Below are 19924 nucleotides of genomic sequence, written 5' to 3'. Positions count from 1 at the left end.
ACTGTGAGCGTTTGGCCGGCTTGGTTTGGCCACCTGGCAAAGAGCGGTTCTGAGAAGAGATGGTGATGAGGGCCTTTGTCCTGTTGGCTGTCTTTGCGGAAGCGTCTGCAAGATCTTGCACTCCGAATAAAGCAGGTATGCCCTGGGGCTAGCCATCTTCCTGGAAAGGGAAGTTTCCTGAAGACTCTCTTTGCAAAGTTCAGAGCTCTGTGTTTCTCTTGTTATCAAAATGCGTTATCAATATCATAGCCAAGTAGAAGCAGTTAAGCAGGCCAGTGCCAACCAGACTTTGCCCACGGGAAATAACAATGTATTGGAGAAACTGAGGCTTTTTTAAAATTAGAGAATCCTAGATAGATGAATGGATAGATAGATACATAGATATAAAAATATTTATTTTCAATAAATAAATAATGTATTATAATAATTTAATAAGTACATAATCTATTTCCTATTTGACTTACTGAATTTATGTCCTGTGCCATAAATTAGTGTTTCACAGTGTTATGCATGAAATGGACATTTCTAAAAAATTTTAAATTATGTGCTCACTTTCATGGGCACAGACATTTGTATATATTTCTCAATTTATCTATATTTCTAATCCATTCAATCTGGTTTCACAGATATATTCCTTAAAATAGATTAAAGTTGAATAGTGGACCAGTTTTGAGTACATACTAAGTATAATGCAGGTATCACCCAGACGTAGTGGAAACTATAAAAATGGAACTTCAGGGACTGAGGTTTGGGGAAAACATTCATCACAGTTCATGAAGAATAGTGAGGAAAGTGTTTCTAACCAACTGCTTTGCACATTCAGCTGTGGCTAGAACCCACTGTTTCTTATGAAGATTAATATGATTACCATATCTAATTTCAAACCAGGTGTATCCTCTTTCTAGATGTCATTCTTGTGTTTTGTTATCCCAAAACCATCATCACCAAAATTCCTGAGTGTCCCTACGGCTGGGAAGTGCATCAGCTGGCCCTCGGGGGGCTGTGTTACAATGGGGTCCACGAAGGAGGTTATTATCAATTTGTGATCCCGGATTTGTCGCCTAAAAACAAGTCCTACTGTGGAACCCAGTCTGAGGTAAGTCCAGGCCACACAATGAGGAGTTACTAAGATGACGCAACTGGGCCCCCAAAATAAGATGTCTGCTGCCCACTCTTAAAAGGATTCAGAATTCACCAGTTTCCTTTTGAGAGCCAATCCTGACTTTTATTTCCTGGGATGTTAGTGTTATTTAAATTCTTCGCATCCTCCTAGTTTAAGTGACTCTTTGGATTTGAATTTTATTCTCCTAATTTGTTGCCTGAGTGAAGTAGGCCACCTTCTGTGAGTAGAACAATTCACGTGTCCCACCTCCACCTCGCTTTGAGTTCTGAGCATGTGCTCACAGCTGCCACCCTCCCAGGTTGGATGGCGGGACATCCTCTGCCCAAGACCTTGAAGTAGTTGGAAAGGCCCTTTAAAGGAGTAACCAAAGTATAATAGAATTCATAATTGGGTCTTGTGAAGTACCTGGGACAGATAATCAGAATTAAAAGGAACCATATACAACCTCTTGTCCAGTATCCTTATATGTCAGAGGAGACATTGGAGACCTCCCAATAAAGTCAAGGTTGGGGGCCACAGAACCAGCAGGGGTGTAGTCACGAAGGGAAGCTACTCACTGCTGACCCCTAGCACTCCTACCACCTTGACTGCAGAAGACTGTACATACATGGGGTCTCAGAAAGTGAGAGCAAAGAGCACCCAAGGCCACCTCCTCTTCCTAAAGACCCCACAAGGACGCAGAGATTTAGAAAGTCGTGGACATGATTAACAGAAACATCATGCCTTTGAGTATCCTGGAAGAGTGAACTAGAAATCATGTGTGTGGTCTTAGGCAAGTCATCTCTCACATAGATGTTCAAGATCCCTTCCAACTCCAATATTCTGTGATCTGAGCATTCAACAAGCCAGAGGAAGAAGTTGCAGAAAGAGTGCTCACTATTGGAAGAGGGAAAGAATAATGACATAGTAATGTTCTAGAGACGGGAGATGGGCGAAGGCATTCATGTAAGATTACTTAGATGGGGGAAATGGATAAAAAGTTGATGCTGGGAAACAGATTCTTTACCAGGTCTTTTCAGTCAGAAGCCAAGGGTATATGCATCTCTTGTAAGTGTGCAACATTCAACCTAGATTATTTTAAACAATCTTAGTCAAACATATTCAAGAACTCTTTGCAGAACTGCTCAGCTCACCATTGACATCTCCCCATAGGTCTGACCATCTTTTCCCAGAACCCTCCTTGTCATCATGGGGTCCAGGGCCGCCCTAACTGCCTTCTTCCTTTCTCCAGTACAAGCCCCCCATCTACCACTTCTACAGCCACATCGTTTCCAATGACAGCACAGTGATCGTAAAGAACCAGCCCGTGAACTACTCCTTCTCCTGCACTTACCACTCCACCTACTTGGTGAACCAGGCTGCCTTTGACCAAAGGTAAGTTGCTCTGAGAGTGGAGGGCTGCCTGCCTCGTGTGTGTTCTGCAGTCCCTGTCAATCAGGCATGTTTCAGTCCTTATGCAAAATTCTCTCCCCTTTCCAGAGTGGCCACTGTTCACGTGAAGAACGGGAGCATGGGCACCTTTGAAAGCCAATTGTCTCTCAACTTCTACACTGTAAGTGGTCTCCAGGTTCTCATTAGTGCCCTGTGGCCTTTCCAGGAGACGACAGGAGGCTTCCTCAGGATTTGCTCTTCCCTAAGCGCTCTGCAGAGCCCCATTCTTGAATTCAAGTTAAGACATAAGCTTTGGTCTAGTTTTAAACCTCTTCAAAGACTAGATGCAATGGGAAGGTCCATTCATAGACTGGATAGAGGAGCCATAATTGCAAGAGCAATCCTGTGAGTTGTCAGAGGTCAGGAGGCAGTACGACAGCTAACGTCTAACTCTTAAGGCAGATTAGTTTCCACTGCAACCCACTCCAGAAAGTTATATTAGAATCTAGCTCCTGTTAAAGTATTTGGCGCAGAGTATGACCTTCCTACCTGGGACAGAGCTGAGGAGAGAGGTCAGGGTTGCCCTCTGCTGCCTAGTTCTTTGGTATCCAGAGCCATTCAGCGAGTGGGCTTGCTCTTGGTCTAATTTGGGCACGCTGCCTCTATTGACATGGAAGTTACAGGCACAATCTGGTCTCTCAAAATAAAACTAAATAGGCAACAGCCATTAGTCCAGCTGCCCTCCTGTTTAGAAGGGCTGTTTTGTTTTTTAAACCTGCAGCTTCCAACAGGGAGGCATACTTATAGTGACACTCCAGCTGTCTGGGGGGAAATGTAGGCAGAAATAGAAACTTGTACATAGAACATTAGAACTGGGAGATATCCTTAGAAGCCATCATGCCCAACCCATTCATTTCACAAAGGAAAGGACTATATTACCTGGAACTCTGCTGACCTTGAACTCTTTGAACTTGCTTTACCCACTGCCTGGAAGCTACCAATCCAGCTGAACTCGGAAGGTGAGAAATCCTCTAGAAGGGATCCCAGAGTCACCTGGTCCATTTTACAGACAAGGATCTGTAGCCCCAAGGGAGGAAACAGCGTGCTCATGATCCCACAGGTCGTGTGGAGCAGGGCCCAGTCTAGCATACAGATCTCTTAGCTCTACTCTCTGAGGCTTACTTCCTAGGAAGGGGACGGAGCTTAGGTTTCACGACCGCTCTCTTGCACTGGCCTCATTTAAGGCCCTGTGTCTAATTTCATATTCAAAATTTTGATTATTTTTATTAAAGAGGACTCTCTAAATTATGAAAGTTTTAAGATCCCAAAGAGTCTAAGTCTGCCCCTGACCGCACACCACTAGGGGTTAAGTCCAGAGAAATGGAATCCCATACAGCCCTGGGGCCTATAATCAGGAGGGTTAGTGCAGTGTGGACCAGCAGGGGGATCAAAAGATGGAGACATCATTGCAGTAACTGATGAAGGTTGTCCAGAGAGAAAAATAGGCTCGCTCATTGACAACAGTCTCAGGGGACATCATAGTGATGGGCTGTCTTTACTACTGAGCCCCTGTCCAGATGTGTGTGATTATTATTTTAACCAGATAAAATTATAGATATTATCCTATGAAGATTTTATGACAGCTGGCAATAGAGAGGCACCAGGATTATCAAAAATCATCAGCCACCATCAGCCATGTTGGGCTAAGTTTCAGACATATATATCAAGTCTTAGAATTAGAGGAACCTACTCTTTTTTAAGAAAACAAACAAAAAAAAGAGGTAAATCCTCATTATCACCAGACCATCCCCTGGGCTGGATAGACAGACTTAACAGGACACTTCCTTGAGCTGTTCTAGAAATGAGGCTAAGGCGTCCCCTGGGGCCCATCAAGACCCTTTCAGGACAAATAGGCCTCAGCAAAGAGGGGGTCTGATGTTGCAACAGAAGCTTTTGTACTGATTAATATTCCTACCATGGGCTTGGTTTCCTATGCCTGACCCATGAGGCTGGTATTTTTCTTCTCCTCCCTTCTTCCGCTTTGAGAGCATTCTTGTGTGTTTCTGAAGCAACAGCTGCCCCCTGCATATATTTCCATCAAATTACCAGAGACAGAGCTGTGCCCTAGATTGCACAAAGGAATCAATGCATGGCTAATTGCTTAGGATTCCAAGAGCTCCAAGTACTAGCCTCCAAAACCACCAGTTCTACTCAACATGCTTTCTCTCTTCTCCCTCTACCCCCTCCTGCTCACTCCTGCCAATAGCCCATAGTTGGTATTCCTGGCGAGAAGTCATTTTGGCCCCCAGTCCAAAATAAAGGAAGGTAGTCAGCTTGCAGAAGTGGACTAGCAGTGTGCTTAAGAAAATAGTCTGCCATTGGTCCACTGGTTTAAGGTCTAGTTCTACCATTTACTAGCTGTGTGACCTTGGGTAAGTTAGTTAACCTCTTTGGGCTTTCATCTATTCATTTGTTAAATAAAAATAATAGCACTTACCCCATACGTTTATTATGAGGATTAAATAAAATTATTTTTATGAAGCACTTACCATACTACCTGGTACAAGGTAAGTGCCTGCAAAAGTAGCCAAACGCATGATCACAGCCTTTGACCCCACATGAGGTGAAAACTCTGAGAGCTCCTAGCACTAGCAGTTACCATTATAGTGTTGTTACCTTTATGCCATCAATGTCAACGTGGGATTAGGTTGACTTCTAGATAATCAAATTAGTATTGACCATTCTTCTTAATTAGACAGAGACCAGGGAAAAGGCTTGGGATAGAACAAATGCAAGCAATAGAGGCCAAATTCATAGACTTCCAAAGTCAGAACAAGCTTCAGAGGTGATCAACCTTGACCTTCCACCCAATGTCCAAAGCCCTTCTGCAAGATTGCTAAGGGGTGGGCTCCCCACCTTTTCCAAGGACAAGGGCAAGTTGGCCTTTCCCATTTTAGATCAGCACGTGAAATCTGATATCCTGAACTATAGCCCCTTGGTCATGGTTCTGTCTTCTGAAATAATACTGAGTCATGATGTTGCTGATGGCTTCTCAACTATCTCAAGCTTATCTTCCCCAACATCTCCCCCCATTGGTGCTCCATCATCCAACCCCTCTTCTCAGAATGATCTGGTTGGCCACTGAGCCACTAAAAAGCAGAGCCCAGAATGGAAATATTATATTCTAGACCCTTTCAGACCTCTGCAGGGCACAGTGGGTCAGGGGTGACCTTCTCAGTTCTGAAAGACTCTAGGAACATGTTCTAGAATAATATTAGTTTTGTGCAGTTTTCTTTCATTTCTGTCTCACATTGAGCCTGTGAGCAACAGCAGCTCCCAGATCTCACCCACATGAACCACTGTTAAACCAGATGTACCCATCCTAACAGTGTCAATGGACCGTTGTGACTCAATCTTTCCACCAAGGGAAGGGACTGGAAGGCTTGATTTTTCAAGGTGTTCTTCCCTCCTGTTCCACAACTGAGTAGTTTATGTGGTGTTTCTATGTTTCCAGGAATGCCAAAACAAACGGTCCAGGTATTATAGGATGAAGCTGTCTGGAAAAAAGGTCCCTAACTTAGGTTATAAAGAATGTACGAGGAGATCATGATGAGAACTGCCTTAGCTTTAAGGTGAGAAGTGGAGAAACCGACCATTAAAAGTGTTTCCTGAAATTCCAATTTCAGGAATGGAATTAACGGTACAGGTTCTCCTCTCCACTTTGTAACAGAATCACACTAGTTTCCATTATTCTAATATTCTAATACCCCGTGGGCTGGTCCCTGGGGGATGGGGCTGGAGAAGCACCTGTGGCTAGGTTGGGGGACTGCACTGTGGTCCCAGGTTAGGTTCCACATTTGTTAACTGTCTTGTGAAATATGACAAATCTCAGAAAATAATAACAGCAACAACCATTGTAAATCTGCCACTTTCACTGTGTAGTAAGCTAGTAAATCTTATGACTAAGAACATTATGGTCTAATTATTGCAACCATTTACGTGGTGCAGGAGGTCGGCAGGCAGGAAGAAAAGAACTGACTTCTGAGTGACTGACTCAGGGAGCCCTAGCTGGACCTGCAATCATGAAAAAACACAAGAGCCACTGGGAGGTGATTCTGAGGCCTCTCAGCCAATGCCCTGAATCGGACTTTTAGGGGACTGAAGTCTATGGCAACTAGATATCCTTGCTGACCCTGTTCACCCATTGCCGTTCTGCAAATCTCCAAGTCCATGAAACTCAATCTTTTAACTAGTATCCTGGTTTAAGCTCGATGCTTCTATTACATAAATCACCATCATAAAAACATTTCTGCAAGGTTGATGAAGGCAAAGATTACTCCCATTTTGCAGATGGGGAAATGGAGGCCCAAATGTCTGACTTGCCTATAAATTAGTGGTGGGAGCTAGGATTAGCCCAGCAAGCTTGTCCTGTCATGATGCTTTTGTCTCTGGAGGCTAAACTCAGAGAGCAGTTAAAGGTTGTTACCAAGGCTGAGTGACACCAAGACAGTAACTGGAGAAATCAGCCTCCTTTGGGTAGGCCAACTGGACACACACTATTTTTTAATAACTCACCCAGAGCTGCCTGATGAAGAGACCGAGTGAAGACACACACACCGCACCAGTGAGCAAAGGCTGCGCTCCTGTACTCCAATTGCGGTCATGCCTCCCTGTTGCACTTAGAGTTGCAACCACAGTCTTCTGGATCCATCCCCATAGCCCCTCTCACTTCACCGCCTCCCCCCTCACTTCCTCCTCCCCCTACCCCCTTTGCTCACTCGTGCTCCAGCATATTGGCCTCCTGGCTGTCCTGCCAGCTACACCATCACCCAGGGCTTTTGCCTTAGCTGGAACATTCCACCCCAGACGCCTGTATGCACTACACGCACTATAGAAGCATTTCTTTGTATCAGTACTTAGCCAGGAACCACAAGTTTTCTTGCTTCCCTCAAGTCTTGACTCAAATGTCACAACCTCAATGAGACCTCCTTAACTACAACTGTATTTAAAGTTGCAGCTTGCCCCTCCTTGCTCTTCCAATGCACCTTGCCCTCCCCTACATTCGTTATAGTTTCTCTATACAGTGTACTATATTCTGTTCCAACATATTATATGATTCACTTGCCTACTGTCTATTATTGTCTGGATCCCTTGCTGGAATGTCAAGGGGTTAGAACAGAGATCTTTGCTTTGCTCCCAGATATATCTCAATATACAGGATGTCCTGACATGGAGACTATCAATATAGAGAGCAGGCACTGCTCATAGCAGGTAATCGGTAGGTTCCTGCTGTTGCCGGTGTTGTTGTTAACTGTACTGGAATCAGATCGTACACTCTCTGACCCAGGCTGGAATCCGCCCAGGCAAATAGTGGAGGTGAGCAAGAGCAAAGCAAGGTTGCCTATGTTTTCTCTGTATTCCCATGGGTGATTAAGTAAAGCCCAGTGCTTCTGCATTCTTGGATTCCACTTTTGTTTCGTCAGCCAAATCTTGTTCCTCTCTGGCATGGATGAGACATACAGTATGCGTCTCACTGTGGCCAGCAAATCAAGAGACGCGATACCCTCATCCCTTCTAAGATGACCAGCACCCTAGAAGGTATGGCTTCTCTACTCCTGGAGGGCCTCGCTCTGGTCTCGTGTGCCTGTGCCCTCGGGTGGATTCCCACCACCACCCCACCCCAGTTCATCTGCTCCTGTCACACCCAACTGCTCAGTCTGAGAGGTCCTAATGCCCAGTGTCAATTTCCTTCCAAAGAATGCCAAGTTCTCCACTAAGAAGGAAGCCCCTTTTGTCCTGGAGACATCCGAAATCGGCTCAGATCTGTTTGCGGGAGTAGAAGCCAAAGGGCTGAGTGTTAGGTAAGTATATTTCCTCCCTGTTTATATTTTTAAAGCCAAAGAAAAGAAAAAAAGATCGGCCAAGAGACTTTTTAATTACCAGATGTTTCTAAGCATACAGCTCTCTGGCTCAAGGCGATGCATTTTATATCATTTGCAGGTTTAAAGTGGTTTTGAACAGCTGTTGGGCCACACCGTCGGCTGATTTCATGTACCCCTTGCAGTGGCAGCTAATCAACAAGGGGTAAGTACCATGCTCCGGAGCACAGTGCTGAGAAGCGGGTAGATCTCGGGCTACCTTGGCTTGGGATGGCTTGGGAAGAAGAGGCCAAGCCTCAGGGTCACATCTGTGATACCCTCTGTGCTTCCAGGCTGAGTACCGATACCAGCAAACATTTATATGGTGCTTTCTGGGTACCAGTACTCTTCGGAGAGCTCCATCATGTATTAACTCTTCCGCCTTACAAGAGGCGTCCATTAGTACTACCATCCTTACTTTCCAGGTGAGGAAACAGAGGCACAGGGAGGGTTAAGTAATGTCACATACTTATTGTGTGTGTGTATTTATGGGGAAGTGGGTTCAAACCCAATTAGTCCGACGCCAGAACCCTGGTGAGAACTAAAATAGATAATCTGTGTAAAAAGTTAAACAGGTAGTACCTGGCCAGTAGCCAATCAACTTAAATCATATCACTGCTTTTCGTTATCAATTCGGTAGATAATGGGGAGTTCTTCAAATTTTTGAGTAGAGGATGAAAGTATTGGGATTGTACAATAGAAAGACGATTCTGGAAGTCATCCATGGGACGGATTAGAAGCAGTACACGGGAGGTGGAAAAACCAGATTAGAGGCCATGGGCAGAACTGAGGTGTAGCCAAGTGAATGGAAAAGTCATCCAAGGGAGGGGGAGGCAATCAAAATTTAGCAACCAATCAGAAATGGGGTGGAGAGAAGGACAGGGCAAGAAGCCTGAGAGATATGTGGCATCAAACCTGTGGGTTGTGAAAGTGTGGAATTGTTTGTTGTTGGGTGTTAGGGAAGAAGATTCTGGATAAGGGTGTTGGATTCTCCTTGAGTTCAGGGATGACATGTTGAGCTTGAGATGACACTTTTCCAGAAACACGTAGAATTGCAACTTTAGACAACAGAGAACAGGTTGAACTAGACTAGAGATGTGGGCATCACCCATACAATGAACGGAAAATGCAAAAGAGACCATGCCTCAAAGCCAAACAGACCAGCATGCCCATGTTACTACCAGAACCCTCAGAGCTAAGTAAATAAACATTGGGGCTGGGGACAAAATTGATTAGATAACAAAGGTGGAGCCACCTTGGACCTTTAACTATTTATTTTTACTTAAACAGCACTTACAACATAACAAACGTGTTCTAGGTCAGTGCCTTACAACTATTAATTTAATTAATTAATTAATTAAATTTCATCAACCCCCCTATAAAGTAGGTAGTATGTAAGTACTATTTTATAGAGGAGAAATCTGAGGAACAGACAGGTTCAGAAACTTGCCCAAAGTCCAGAGCTAGTCAGGGGATGAATGAGCTGGGGTTCAGACTCAGGTGGCATACTTTCCTGAGCTGTGTCGGTAGGACAGACCAGCAGAACCACACCAAACAACCCAGCAAAGCTTCCTGAAGCAACGGTAGCTTCATCTGGACGCCACATCTATCACTGAAGGGTTCATGTAGGTTCTCCTGGCAATGGTGCAATCGAATGACTTCAGGGAGTCCGTGCAATCAATTCTTGACCTACAGGGACCTGAAATTATGACCAGGCATTGGGAACCTCTCTCAGAGACAATGGCCACCCTGGGGCCAAGGCTCTGCCATGCCGTGGAATCCTCTCCCTGCAAATCGCTCTGGTACTGCTGCTTCTAACTGACAGATATATAAAATCGCAGACAAAGGAATGCCTGTGGCTTTGTGCTGGTCCATAGAGGCAGTCCTCAGACTCTAGTGTATATAGGAATTGCCTAGGGTGCCTGTCACACATGCAGCCGCACAGCTAACTTACCCCATCGGAGGGTTCCTGGGCAAACCCTGAGAACCTACGTTGAAGCAGAGCATTACTAAAGAAGTCCTCATCTAGTTCCATATTCTGCCTAGCTAAAAGGGCCCCTTGAGCTTGGAGATACTTGCCCAAAAACCAGTGAAAGGAGAGGAATGAGAAAGCCCACTCCCATAATCTCCCAGATGCTTTGGTTCACACTGGGCCCTTTGGGAGGAAAACCCAGTTTTCAAGAGTGTCTGGAGAGGTTAGAAGAGATATATTATTAGGAATTTTGATCTCATGGAGGGAAGGAGACTCCTGTGGTGATGTTGTAAGAGCCTCCCTTGGGCATTCCACCATCCCAAGGTGTCTGTCACAGAGGGGCAGGTGCCATAGCCGGTGCCAGGAGGCAGCAGAGCCAAGCCATCTAAGCCTGCCCGGGACTTGCCTCCTCCCCTCCCCCAACAAAGCTCCGTTTACATTGTTTTCCACTCCAGCTGCAAGGAGCTATTTTAAGGACTCAGGTCTTGAGTTCATATAAGGATCTCAGGTTTATTGACCAAATGATCCTCCAAGGTCTTGTTTCACAACTCGGAAAATGCCTCCAGCTCTGTCATTGCTCAGAGGTCACCACAAACATGGCCAGGCTTCTGACCTTTGGTCCAGATATAAGGTACTGTTCATTTCCCATTTTAATCACTAACTCACAGAGTTGACATTCCTTCAGTCTTACCTCTAATATGCCCCCTAATGTCTGCTTCTGATAGAATGTGTGGAGGAGGGCACATCTCAGGGGCTCTCAGATAGCTGGTCCTATCTCTGGTGTGTATATACTGAGTTGAATTGACAATGGAGTCAGAGAGAGGCTCTGGGAGTAGCATTAACTTTGGGGTCCCCTGTGGTGCTGTCCACTGGTCTTAAGCTTTTGGACCCATAGACCCTTTTCCACAAAGGACAGATTCTGGTGTTCCTTGTCACCTACAGACAACACTCTCCAAAGTTCACGTGGGCCCTACTATACATTCATGTCTGCTCCCAACACCTTGCTGAATGTCTGGCACTTAAATAGGGAATTAGCGTGTGCTTGGTAAATAAAAAAGTATTTTGATTAAACCAAGTTTTTTCAGTCTCAACGCTGTTGACATTTGGGGCTGGATCATTCTCTGTTGGGGTGGGGGGCTGTCCTGTGCATTACTGTGAGATGACGTGTAGCATTCCTGGCCTCTACTTACTCCGTGTCAGTAACACCTCGCCCCTAGTCAAGGCGACAACGCCAAACATCTCCGGGGTGCAAAATGGTCCCTAAGTGAGAACTATTGCCTTTGACAAATGTTCATCCGTGTGATTATTTTTACTTTTATTGTAAATTATTACATTTGGGACTTTGGGATTTCCCAAACGCTACATTCTCATTATAGAGAATTTGGAAAATATATAAAGATACAGGAAGAAAGCAGAAACCGCCCATAATTCCCTGCATAACAGCCAGTATTAACATTTAGATGGTGTCCCTCCATTTTTTTTTCTGTGCCTATACTAAAAACATGACCAAATTTTTACAAAGATAACTATACAATATAGAATTTAAATAACACAGCATAAATTCAAACTCCCAGTGGCAAACCCTCACAACATACACAGAGAAAGATGTGACGTATGACTTGGCTCAGGCGGCTATGGCAGGACTTTGGGAAACGCTGTTCTCAGCCCCAGTGTCTTTATCTAGCACATATACTGGGGGTCAGCCCATGTCCCGGTCCTTCAGACGACATCTCTCAGGAATTTCCCTTCTTTGAGACTGAGGTGTGGTGACTTACGTGGTGTGCGGCTTCTCATAAGTCACTCCCCTCCACCCCACTGTCCCCTGTCTATAGAACAAGGACTAGCACGCCCATTCTATAGCTCCTCAATTTGACCTCATATCATGAAGATAAGCAAGGAGCCAGTCAAAGTGCTTTGTAAGGATAACGTGCTGTATAGAAGCCCAGGGGGGTGTTGCTGTTGTCTGTGAATTTACCTCAGATTTTGCTGGAGTTCATGAGGTAATTTTCTCTCCCCCCTACCCCATCTGCTCCAGCTGCCCCACGGATGAAACAGTCCTCGTACATGAGAATGGAAAAGACCACAGGGCCACCTTCCAATTCAATGCTTTCCGGTTCCAGAACATCCCCAAACTCTCCAAGGTTTGGTTACACTGTGAGACATTCATCTGTGACAGTGAGAAGCTCTCCTGCCCAGTGGTGAGCCACCTCTCTCTAGAATGAGAATGTGACCCGAGGTGGGGGTGGGGGTGGTATTTGAGAAGCTGTATTTTTAGCTGGGAATCGTAACCAGACCAGTGCATGTGTGTGCTGAGGGCATTCTGGTAGAAAGGGCACTGGGTGTAGGGGCAGACGTTCGGACTCTGTCTGCCCTGCCACCAACAAGCTACATGGTCTGGCACATGTCACTTAATCTCTGGAGCCTGGTGTTCTCATCTTCAAAGACAGTGGTGATAAGTCACGGTGGCCCTTCTCTTTTCAGAGAGCCGTGTGAGGTCAAATGAGCACAATAACAGACACGGAAATGCTTTGAAAAAGTTAAAACACAAGGAAAACTCAAAATGTAGGTGGTAGCAATAGGTGCTGGGTGGAAGTCAAAAGATGGGTGTTTTTAGCTCTTGCCTGGCCAGCTTAAGGGTCCATCTCTGAGACTTGAAATGAGCCAGAGAGATGCTGCAGAAACCCCAGGTGCTGAGCAGACTTTGGGAGAGGAGGGGCCGGGCAGTGGGGGCCCTGGTTCACAGCCATGTTCAGTGCAGCCCAGGCCAGGGCCAGGTGCCCCTCTGCACCCCCCGCCGAGGAGCTGCGGCAGAATCCAGGTTTCCATGGCAGCCGGGTGTGAACCTGGTCCTTAGGGCAGTGGTTCCACAGTGTGGTTCCCAACAGCCTCAGCATCACCGGGGAACTTGTTAGGGAAGCAAATTCTCGGGCTCCCCAGACCGCCTGACTCAGAAACGCTGGGAGGGCCTGGAAATCTGTGCTTTAACAGACCCTCCAGATAATTCTGCGGCGTGCTCAGGCTTGAGAACCATTGCCTTAGACCAAAGTGATAAATCACAAAGTGTTGCCTGCTCCTCTCTGTCTGGATTAGAGACCCAGGGAGGAGGAGCACAGTGTTTCTGAAGAGGTGGCCCTGTGGTCTTTTCCATTCTCCTGTAGCCTGTGGTAACCAATGAAAAAAAGATTATAATCTCTATTTCTGCTCATTTGTTTTGGCCAGAAAATGGTCACCTAGGAGCACAAATAAAGGGGAAGGAGCTGACAGATATTTTACAGTTGATAAAAGGGTAATTATGGGCACTACATTCTAAAAAGAAAAGAAAATGAGCCAGAACACATTTTGCAAGTATCCACTTCTCAAACCACTGTAAGGAGAGTAACTGCAGGTAAAAGCCTCACTTCTTATGGAAAGAAACGGGGCCAATCCCTCCCACACTACACCCAGCAACCTCTCCCAGCAGGATTTCTTCCAGCTTGAAGGTTTCATAAAGTAAAGCTTTTTCCTTTTCCCAAGTTAAAGAAGAGATGAAGACAGCGCTCAGGGTTACACATACGTACATACATACGTACATACATACATATGTACATACATAGACAAATAAGGTAACTAAGATCTGTTGGCTGGGGAATTTGACTTTATCAAGTTTGTGACTTCTTTTTTTTTTAATCTCTTGTCTTTCTCTCTTTTCTCTCCTTTTTTTAATCTCTTGTCTTTCTCTCTTTTCTCTCCTTTTTTTTTTAATCTCTTGTCTTTCTCTCCTTTCTCTCCTTTCTCATGCCCCTCCTCCCCTGGCCCACTCTCCCCCACTGCTTCCCCCCACCCCACCGCTGGTGGGGGTCTTCAGACCTGTGACAAGAGGAAGCGCCTCCTCCTCCGGGACCAGACAGGGGGCGTCCTGGTGGTGGAGCTCTCCCTCCGTAGTAAGCTTCTCTGTTTTCCGAATGGTTGAGTTCACGCTGGGCTGCGTCCACAGGCACAGCCGGTTTGAGCATTTTAACTGAATTGCCAAACCAGTTGTGCCTGTAGACACTACCTTCACCTGCAACTCAAGGCTTCCCACCTGGTGGGGGGGTGGGGGGTGGGGGAAGCCGTAGCTCATGCCAAACCAAGAAGCTGAGGTTTGTTAACTACCCTGAAACTCTGTCTGCAGCCTAAATTCCAGGGCCCCCAAAGGAGTTAGGGGGTGCTGAGCTTCCAGACAGAGCGTGCAGCCAACTGTAATAAAAGACAACGAAATGTACTGGTAACATCTAGGGCACAAGTCAACAGAACTTCATAGAGCATCCAGTGCTGGCCCTGGGCTGGCTGGACACGGGGGATTCAGAATTAAAGGAGACCCACATGGCCCTTGTCTTCAAGAACTTACCATCTGGCAAGGAGAGAGATGCCAAATGCCAAGGGAAAGGGAGATGACTATCAGGGGGGTGGTGGAGGCAGGGTGCTCTGGGAGTTCATGGCACCGGGATTCACCCTAGTCCAGGGCCTAGGGAAGGCTTGTGTGGGTACTCTTTCAGGATGACCTGAGAAGTGGTATGACATGAAGGGTGAGCAGGGCCTGTGGGTAGGCCGGGGCCTTAAGAAGCCACACATCTTAGAGGACAGTTACTAAACTATGACCAGGGGCCCAACCCAGGCTGCTGCCTGCTGTTTTCTGGCCGACAAGCTAAGAATAGTTTTTACCTTCTTATATGGTTGGAAAAAAAAATCAAGAGAATGATATTTCATGACACATAAAAATGATAGGAAATTGAATTTCAGTTTTTTATAAAGTTTTTTTGGAACACAGCCACACGTGTTCACACGGTATTGTCTCCAGATGCTTTCATCCTACAAAGGCAGTGTCAAGGAGTTGCAATAGGGACCATATGGCCCATAGCTGAAATATTTATAATCTGGCCCCTTCCAGAAAGTTTACCAACCCCTGCTTTAGGAAGCCAGGAGAAAATGGTTTTTTTCTTCTTTCAAAGAAGCTTTCGCGAACCCTGCTATAAACTTTGTCTTAAAGGCAATGGGGTTTAATCAGGAGAGGATATGGTCGGGTTTGTATTTTGGAAACATAGACCTGAGGATCCTTCCATGATCTTTTCTTAAACCTTCAGCTTTCTCTCTTTACTCATTACAGGCAGGGGATTCTCCAGTCTCTATAGCTTCTCAGGTAAGGAAAAGAGGCACTTCCGGGAAGGGTCATGGGGCAATGCCTTTAAAAGGCACATGTGTGTTTTAAAAGCAGCTTAGCTTTGGCCCCAGCAAAACCATTAGGAATTGAAAGTTGCTCTTTAAAGCACACCTGAGTGGGACAGGGAGGGACAGAGGTAGACAGATGTCTCTCCAGCCAGCCTCTGAGCACTGTAGGAGGGGTGCAGCTGGGGATAAATTGGATGAAGCAGAACTGGGTTCCACCTCTCAGCAAAAAACATCACCAGGGGGCTTTGCTTGAGTTCCTGCATTTAGAGAATGTGATTTTTAATAATCTGTTTTTTCAACAAATATTTCTGAGTCCCTGCTGTGACTCTGCACCTCATTCACTAAATGACCTTGGGCAATGAACTCACCCTTCCACTCCCCAGTTTCCGCTAATCCAGCTAATAATTGCTCCTATCATACATGGCTGCTATATGGATTAAATGTTACAAGTAAGGGCACCAAGCAATGCCCCGCATACAGCAAACATCCAGTAAGATCAGCCATAATTACTCTTCTAGGCAGTGGAGCTCCTGCAGAGGGAGATAGGCAAGGCCTCTACCCTTCCCAGTAGCGCAGTGCATTGGAGTGGGGGTAGAGGAGTGATTCAGACAGAGAGGCCAGGGAAGCCTCGCAGAAGAAGAAACATTGCAGCTAAGACCCAAGATCTCACCTGAATGATGAGGACAACAACTATGTGAGGAGATGGGGAAGACAGTTCTATTCATTAATAAACTCACAGATGTAGACTTTGTTCTCACAGTTATAGGAAATCATGTAAATGAACTTTTTAAGACTCTAATCCCAGATCCTCATATCTAAAGGAAGTCCTATAGCGAAAGTCCTAAGGTGAAATGTGCCATCACTGTGTGACCCATGTCCAGATCCCCATCTGTCAGAGGTCCACAGCCTGGGTTAATCTGCTGGGTTCCTTGCACTGACAAAACCAAGCTACAGAAACCCCAAAAGATAAATGCACATTTTATATAAAATGTGCAGAGTTTTATGAAAACCTACTTAACGCCCCCGAGTTGACTCTTTGGTTGAGTTAACTCTTTGATGGGTTGTCCTCGCTCCATGTAAACTGTTCCTGTCTGCCTTCCTGTCTGATTCACAGATGTCCTCTATCACCTCGTCGTGATGCTGGGGATTTGTGTCGCGTTGTAGGAGATCGCCAGGCAGGCAGTGGCATCTCCAGCACCCAGCATCACCTCCTGTGTCTGTGACAAACTCCCATTTATTGCACTGCCAGCAAGAACAAACAGAAGAGCGTACTGTTGAGAAGCAGAGAACAGTGCTTTGCCAATTACATGTTCCAATGATTTTTGTGAGTTTCAGTGATTGTCTCTGGTGCCCCACTTCCCCTTGTGACTTCCTGTGGCTCTGAGACCCTGCAGCTCCTCTCCGGACGCTGGTGGAGGAGTCTCCTTTCCCCATGCTGAAGTCAGGGCTGCAGTGGACTCCTCTGAAAGCTATTCTAATTTTAAAAGAGTAGCACACCCAACCAAATGCAGCTGAGCATTTTGAGGAGAATGTGGGGCATAACCACAGAGTCAGGGCTAAGTAGAGAGTGCACAGGACTAGTCAGCTTTGCCAAGGGGGGCCTTTGTCATTGATGGTGTGCGATGCTTATTTGAGAACCAGGGCTGAACCACCAGGCAGGGGTTCTAATCGTTCAAATGATGATGTGGGAATGAGAGTGGAATATAATAATTTTGCTCAAACCTGAGTATTAGAAAGGAAAACAATTCTTGAGAGGCCCCTAGTGCTAACCTAATTTGTTTTTAGTGTAGTGTTTCTTAAATATGTATACACATCATATAGGTATTAACTCATTTTTATAGTGGATATAGATTTCAAAAATCAAAAGAAAATTACAGATTGAATAGGCCTAAAGCTACAAAAAGAATAAAATTCACATTAACGTATATTTAACATCATAATGTGGCCTTGCCTAAATGAAACCACTGCTGGCAGGTGACTCTGGAGTGACATCTGTGACAGGTCCTCTGAAGTTTGTCAACCCAATCCTACCGTACGCCTTGCGATGCTCAATGCTCTCGCTATTTTTTTTCTCTTTGAGCTAAGAAATCATCATGTGTGCGGAATGGTCTGACCTCATTTAGTCTTTAACAGTCAAGCACATATTTATCTGTTTTTGTCTCATTAACTTATGATCGTTAGAACGGAACCTCCCACAAAAATCAGAAACACATCTGCAAAAGTGGCCAGTGGAATTGGATGGCGCCACACCCTGATAACACGGCCACCACAGTGACCCAGAATGCATGGATATTAATGATTTCATGGTCAACAAAATAAAAACTGAATGAACTAATCCTTGTAGACCACTGGGAGATCCCCGAGAATGCATTGTCAACCCCAGAAGCTAGAATGTGATAGGAAAAGCCAGAGCTCTAAGTTTTTTTTCTTAGTCTCGTACAGACATAATTAGTGGGCTTATACTTTGAATATATGTCAGTGTGTGTCTCTGTGGCTAATGTATTTGAGAAGTTTTGAGATCTGTAGTTTGATGGGTCTTTTACAACTGTGCTAAGGAACTCAGAAATTCAGCTAGTTCCCAAATTTCTGGAAACACAGAGTACACGTTTGTTTAGCAACAGACTAGATTCAAATGACTCATTGTAGTCTAGACTGGTCTCAAAGCTGGAGCTCCAACCAGTTTGGGATCTCGTCTTCCTATGTATTCAAAATTTTTGTAATCAGGAAGGACAGAAGACATATTTTATTGGTTCTAGTCAAAAACTCTTAAATAGCATACTTAGAGCCATAATCAAATCTTTGGCTGTCAGAGTAAAACAATGTTGTATTAGTTTTGTTTTATTTTATCACATTGTTTAATGATCTTGTATCTGCACCTGGTGCTATGAATAAAATGCCTTAAAATAAATAACCTATGATTACAGCGTATGGTGTTAATATATCATATTGACAGCCAATTCCTCCACCCTCCCTGGGATTTGTACAACTAGAACTTCTTAGACTCACACATGTACCACAGACTTTCCATCATTCTACCCTACATTTACTTTCCAAAAATTCCAGCATTTGCTTTCTGATGCAAGGAAGAAAAGCCATTGGTATGATCTCCGTGTCTCCAATGCCCTAACATCTACCCCCAGCAGTCAAGTGTGTTTCAGCCTCTGGTGAGCTAAAGCCCCTTCATGTCTTCTCACTTCTTTATCAAGGAATTAAGAGAAAACACTCAAAATAATCTCTGCTATAAATTCTCATGAGTGCTAAACATAAAACATATTTAGAGAACGAGGAAAGAGTAGAAAACTCCCTTTGGTATCCTTGGTTAACAAAGAAAAAACAGTGGATATAGATTTTAGGAAATTAATCTTATCAAATTCCTGCTTATGATCCTGAAAGAACCTCTCTTAAAACTTGAGTGATATAAAGAAAAGAATACATACAGACACACATGTGTACAGAGTATACATACTCACATAAATCTCTACCTATTGATCTATCAATCAATAGCTACAGATTTAGACACAGATTTCTGTGTGTGTGTATATGCATGTAGACACGTATACATGTATGTATGCGCACATGTGAATGGACGTGTATGCACATGTGTGGATATGTTTTATGTGTTTGTGTGTGTATGGATACCAAATGTGTATTATGTCCAATGAAAAAGGCAGAAGTAATAAAGTCTTTATTATATAAATATAACTTGAATAAGCATGTGGGCTAGAGCTGAAAGGGAACAAACACACACACTCCATACAAATACAAAGATGGGATAATAATAGACAAGCACTATATCCCACCCCATCCCCACATCAGCGTATCATTTTCTAATGCCTTTTAAATGTAACAACATTGGACTGCTTAGTCACCTCTGCACTTTTGTGCATACCTCTATTAGTCCTTAACATATTGCAGAACTACTAGTATGCTACTTCTTTTCAACTAGACTGAGAGCTGAAGATCAAGGAACGTTTCATATTCTCATCTCTCCCCAGTGTGGTACCAAGCACAGCATGTGCTCAATAAATGCTCTTTGAATTAATGAAATGTCAGATGGATGGATGGATGGATGGATGGATGGTTGGATAGATGGATGGATGGTTGGATGGCTGCATAGGGAATAGCCTATCTCTCTGAAAGACCTCAGAGCAGAGGTTGTTCTGTTCCCTTCCATGGGAGAACAAAGTGTTTGGAATCCAGAGGCCCTGCCCCCAAACAAGGGAAGAAGTTCTGAAGTGTAAGAAGATAAATGTCCCATTGTCTCCATGCTGAGGTGGCAGGGAAGCTCCCCTGTTCTCTCTCAGATAAATGCCTTCTTTGGACTAATGCTTTCAATCCTTGATGCTAAAGGCCTAT

The 19924-nt window shown here is 44.8% G+C and overlaps 1 protein-coding gene and 1 long non-coding RNA gene across 2 annotated transcripts in view; one reads left to right on the top strand and one right to left on the bottom strand.

Annotated features, from left to right (window-relative positions):
- Positions 1-14715, bottom strand: part of LOC103657096 — a 54126-nt gene extending 39411 nt beyond the window's left edge. The window contains exon 1 of the long non-coding RNA XR_566784.2: positions 14231-14715. This is a non-coding gene — a long non-coding RNA (uncharacterized LOC103657096). The remainder of the gene's footprint in view (positions 1-14230) is intronic.
- Positions 60-18470, top strand: TECTB (tectorin beta). Its single transcript, XM_008686696.2, has 10 exons — positions 60-135; positions 906-1096; positions 2355-2497; positions 2603-2675; positions 8252-8355; positions 8495-8578; positions 12420-12582; positions 14229-14304; positions 15507-15539; positions 16683-18470. The coding sequence occupies exons 1-10, from the start codon at positions 60-62 to the stop codon at positions 16730-16732; spliced, it is 993 nt and encodes a 330-aa protein (XP_008684918.2). The 3' UTR covers positions 16733-18470.
- The last annotated feature ends 1454 nt before the right edge of the window (positions 18471-19924 follow it).

The sequence above is a fragment of the Ursus maritimus genome, unplaced genomic scaffold (assembly GCF_017311325.1).
Source record: "Ursus maritimus isolate PB19 unplaced genomic scaffold, ASM1731132v1 scaffold_7, whole genome shotgun sequence".
NCBI lineage: Eukaryota > Metazoa > Chordata > Mammalia > Carnivora > Ursidae > Ursus > Ursus maritimus.
This window is presented reverse-complemented; position numbering and strand designations above follow the sequence as displayed.

Excerpts from the sequence above, each read along its gene's own strand:
- TECTB (XM_008686696.2), top strand. The coding sequence starts at position 60 with ATGGTGATGAGGGCCTTTGTCCTGTTGGCTGTCTTTGCGGAAGCGTCT. Across the intron at positions 2,676-8,251 it reads TGTCTCTCAACTTCTACACT|AATGCCAAGTTCTCCACTAA; the intron begins GTAAGTGGTCTC and ends TTCCTTCCAAAG. Across the intron at positions 14,305-15,506 it reads GGTGGAGCTCTCCCTCCGTA|GCAGGGGATTCTCCAGTCTC; the intron begins GTAAGCTTCTCT and ends TACTCATTACAG.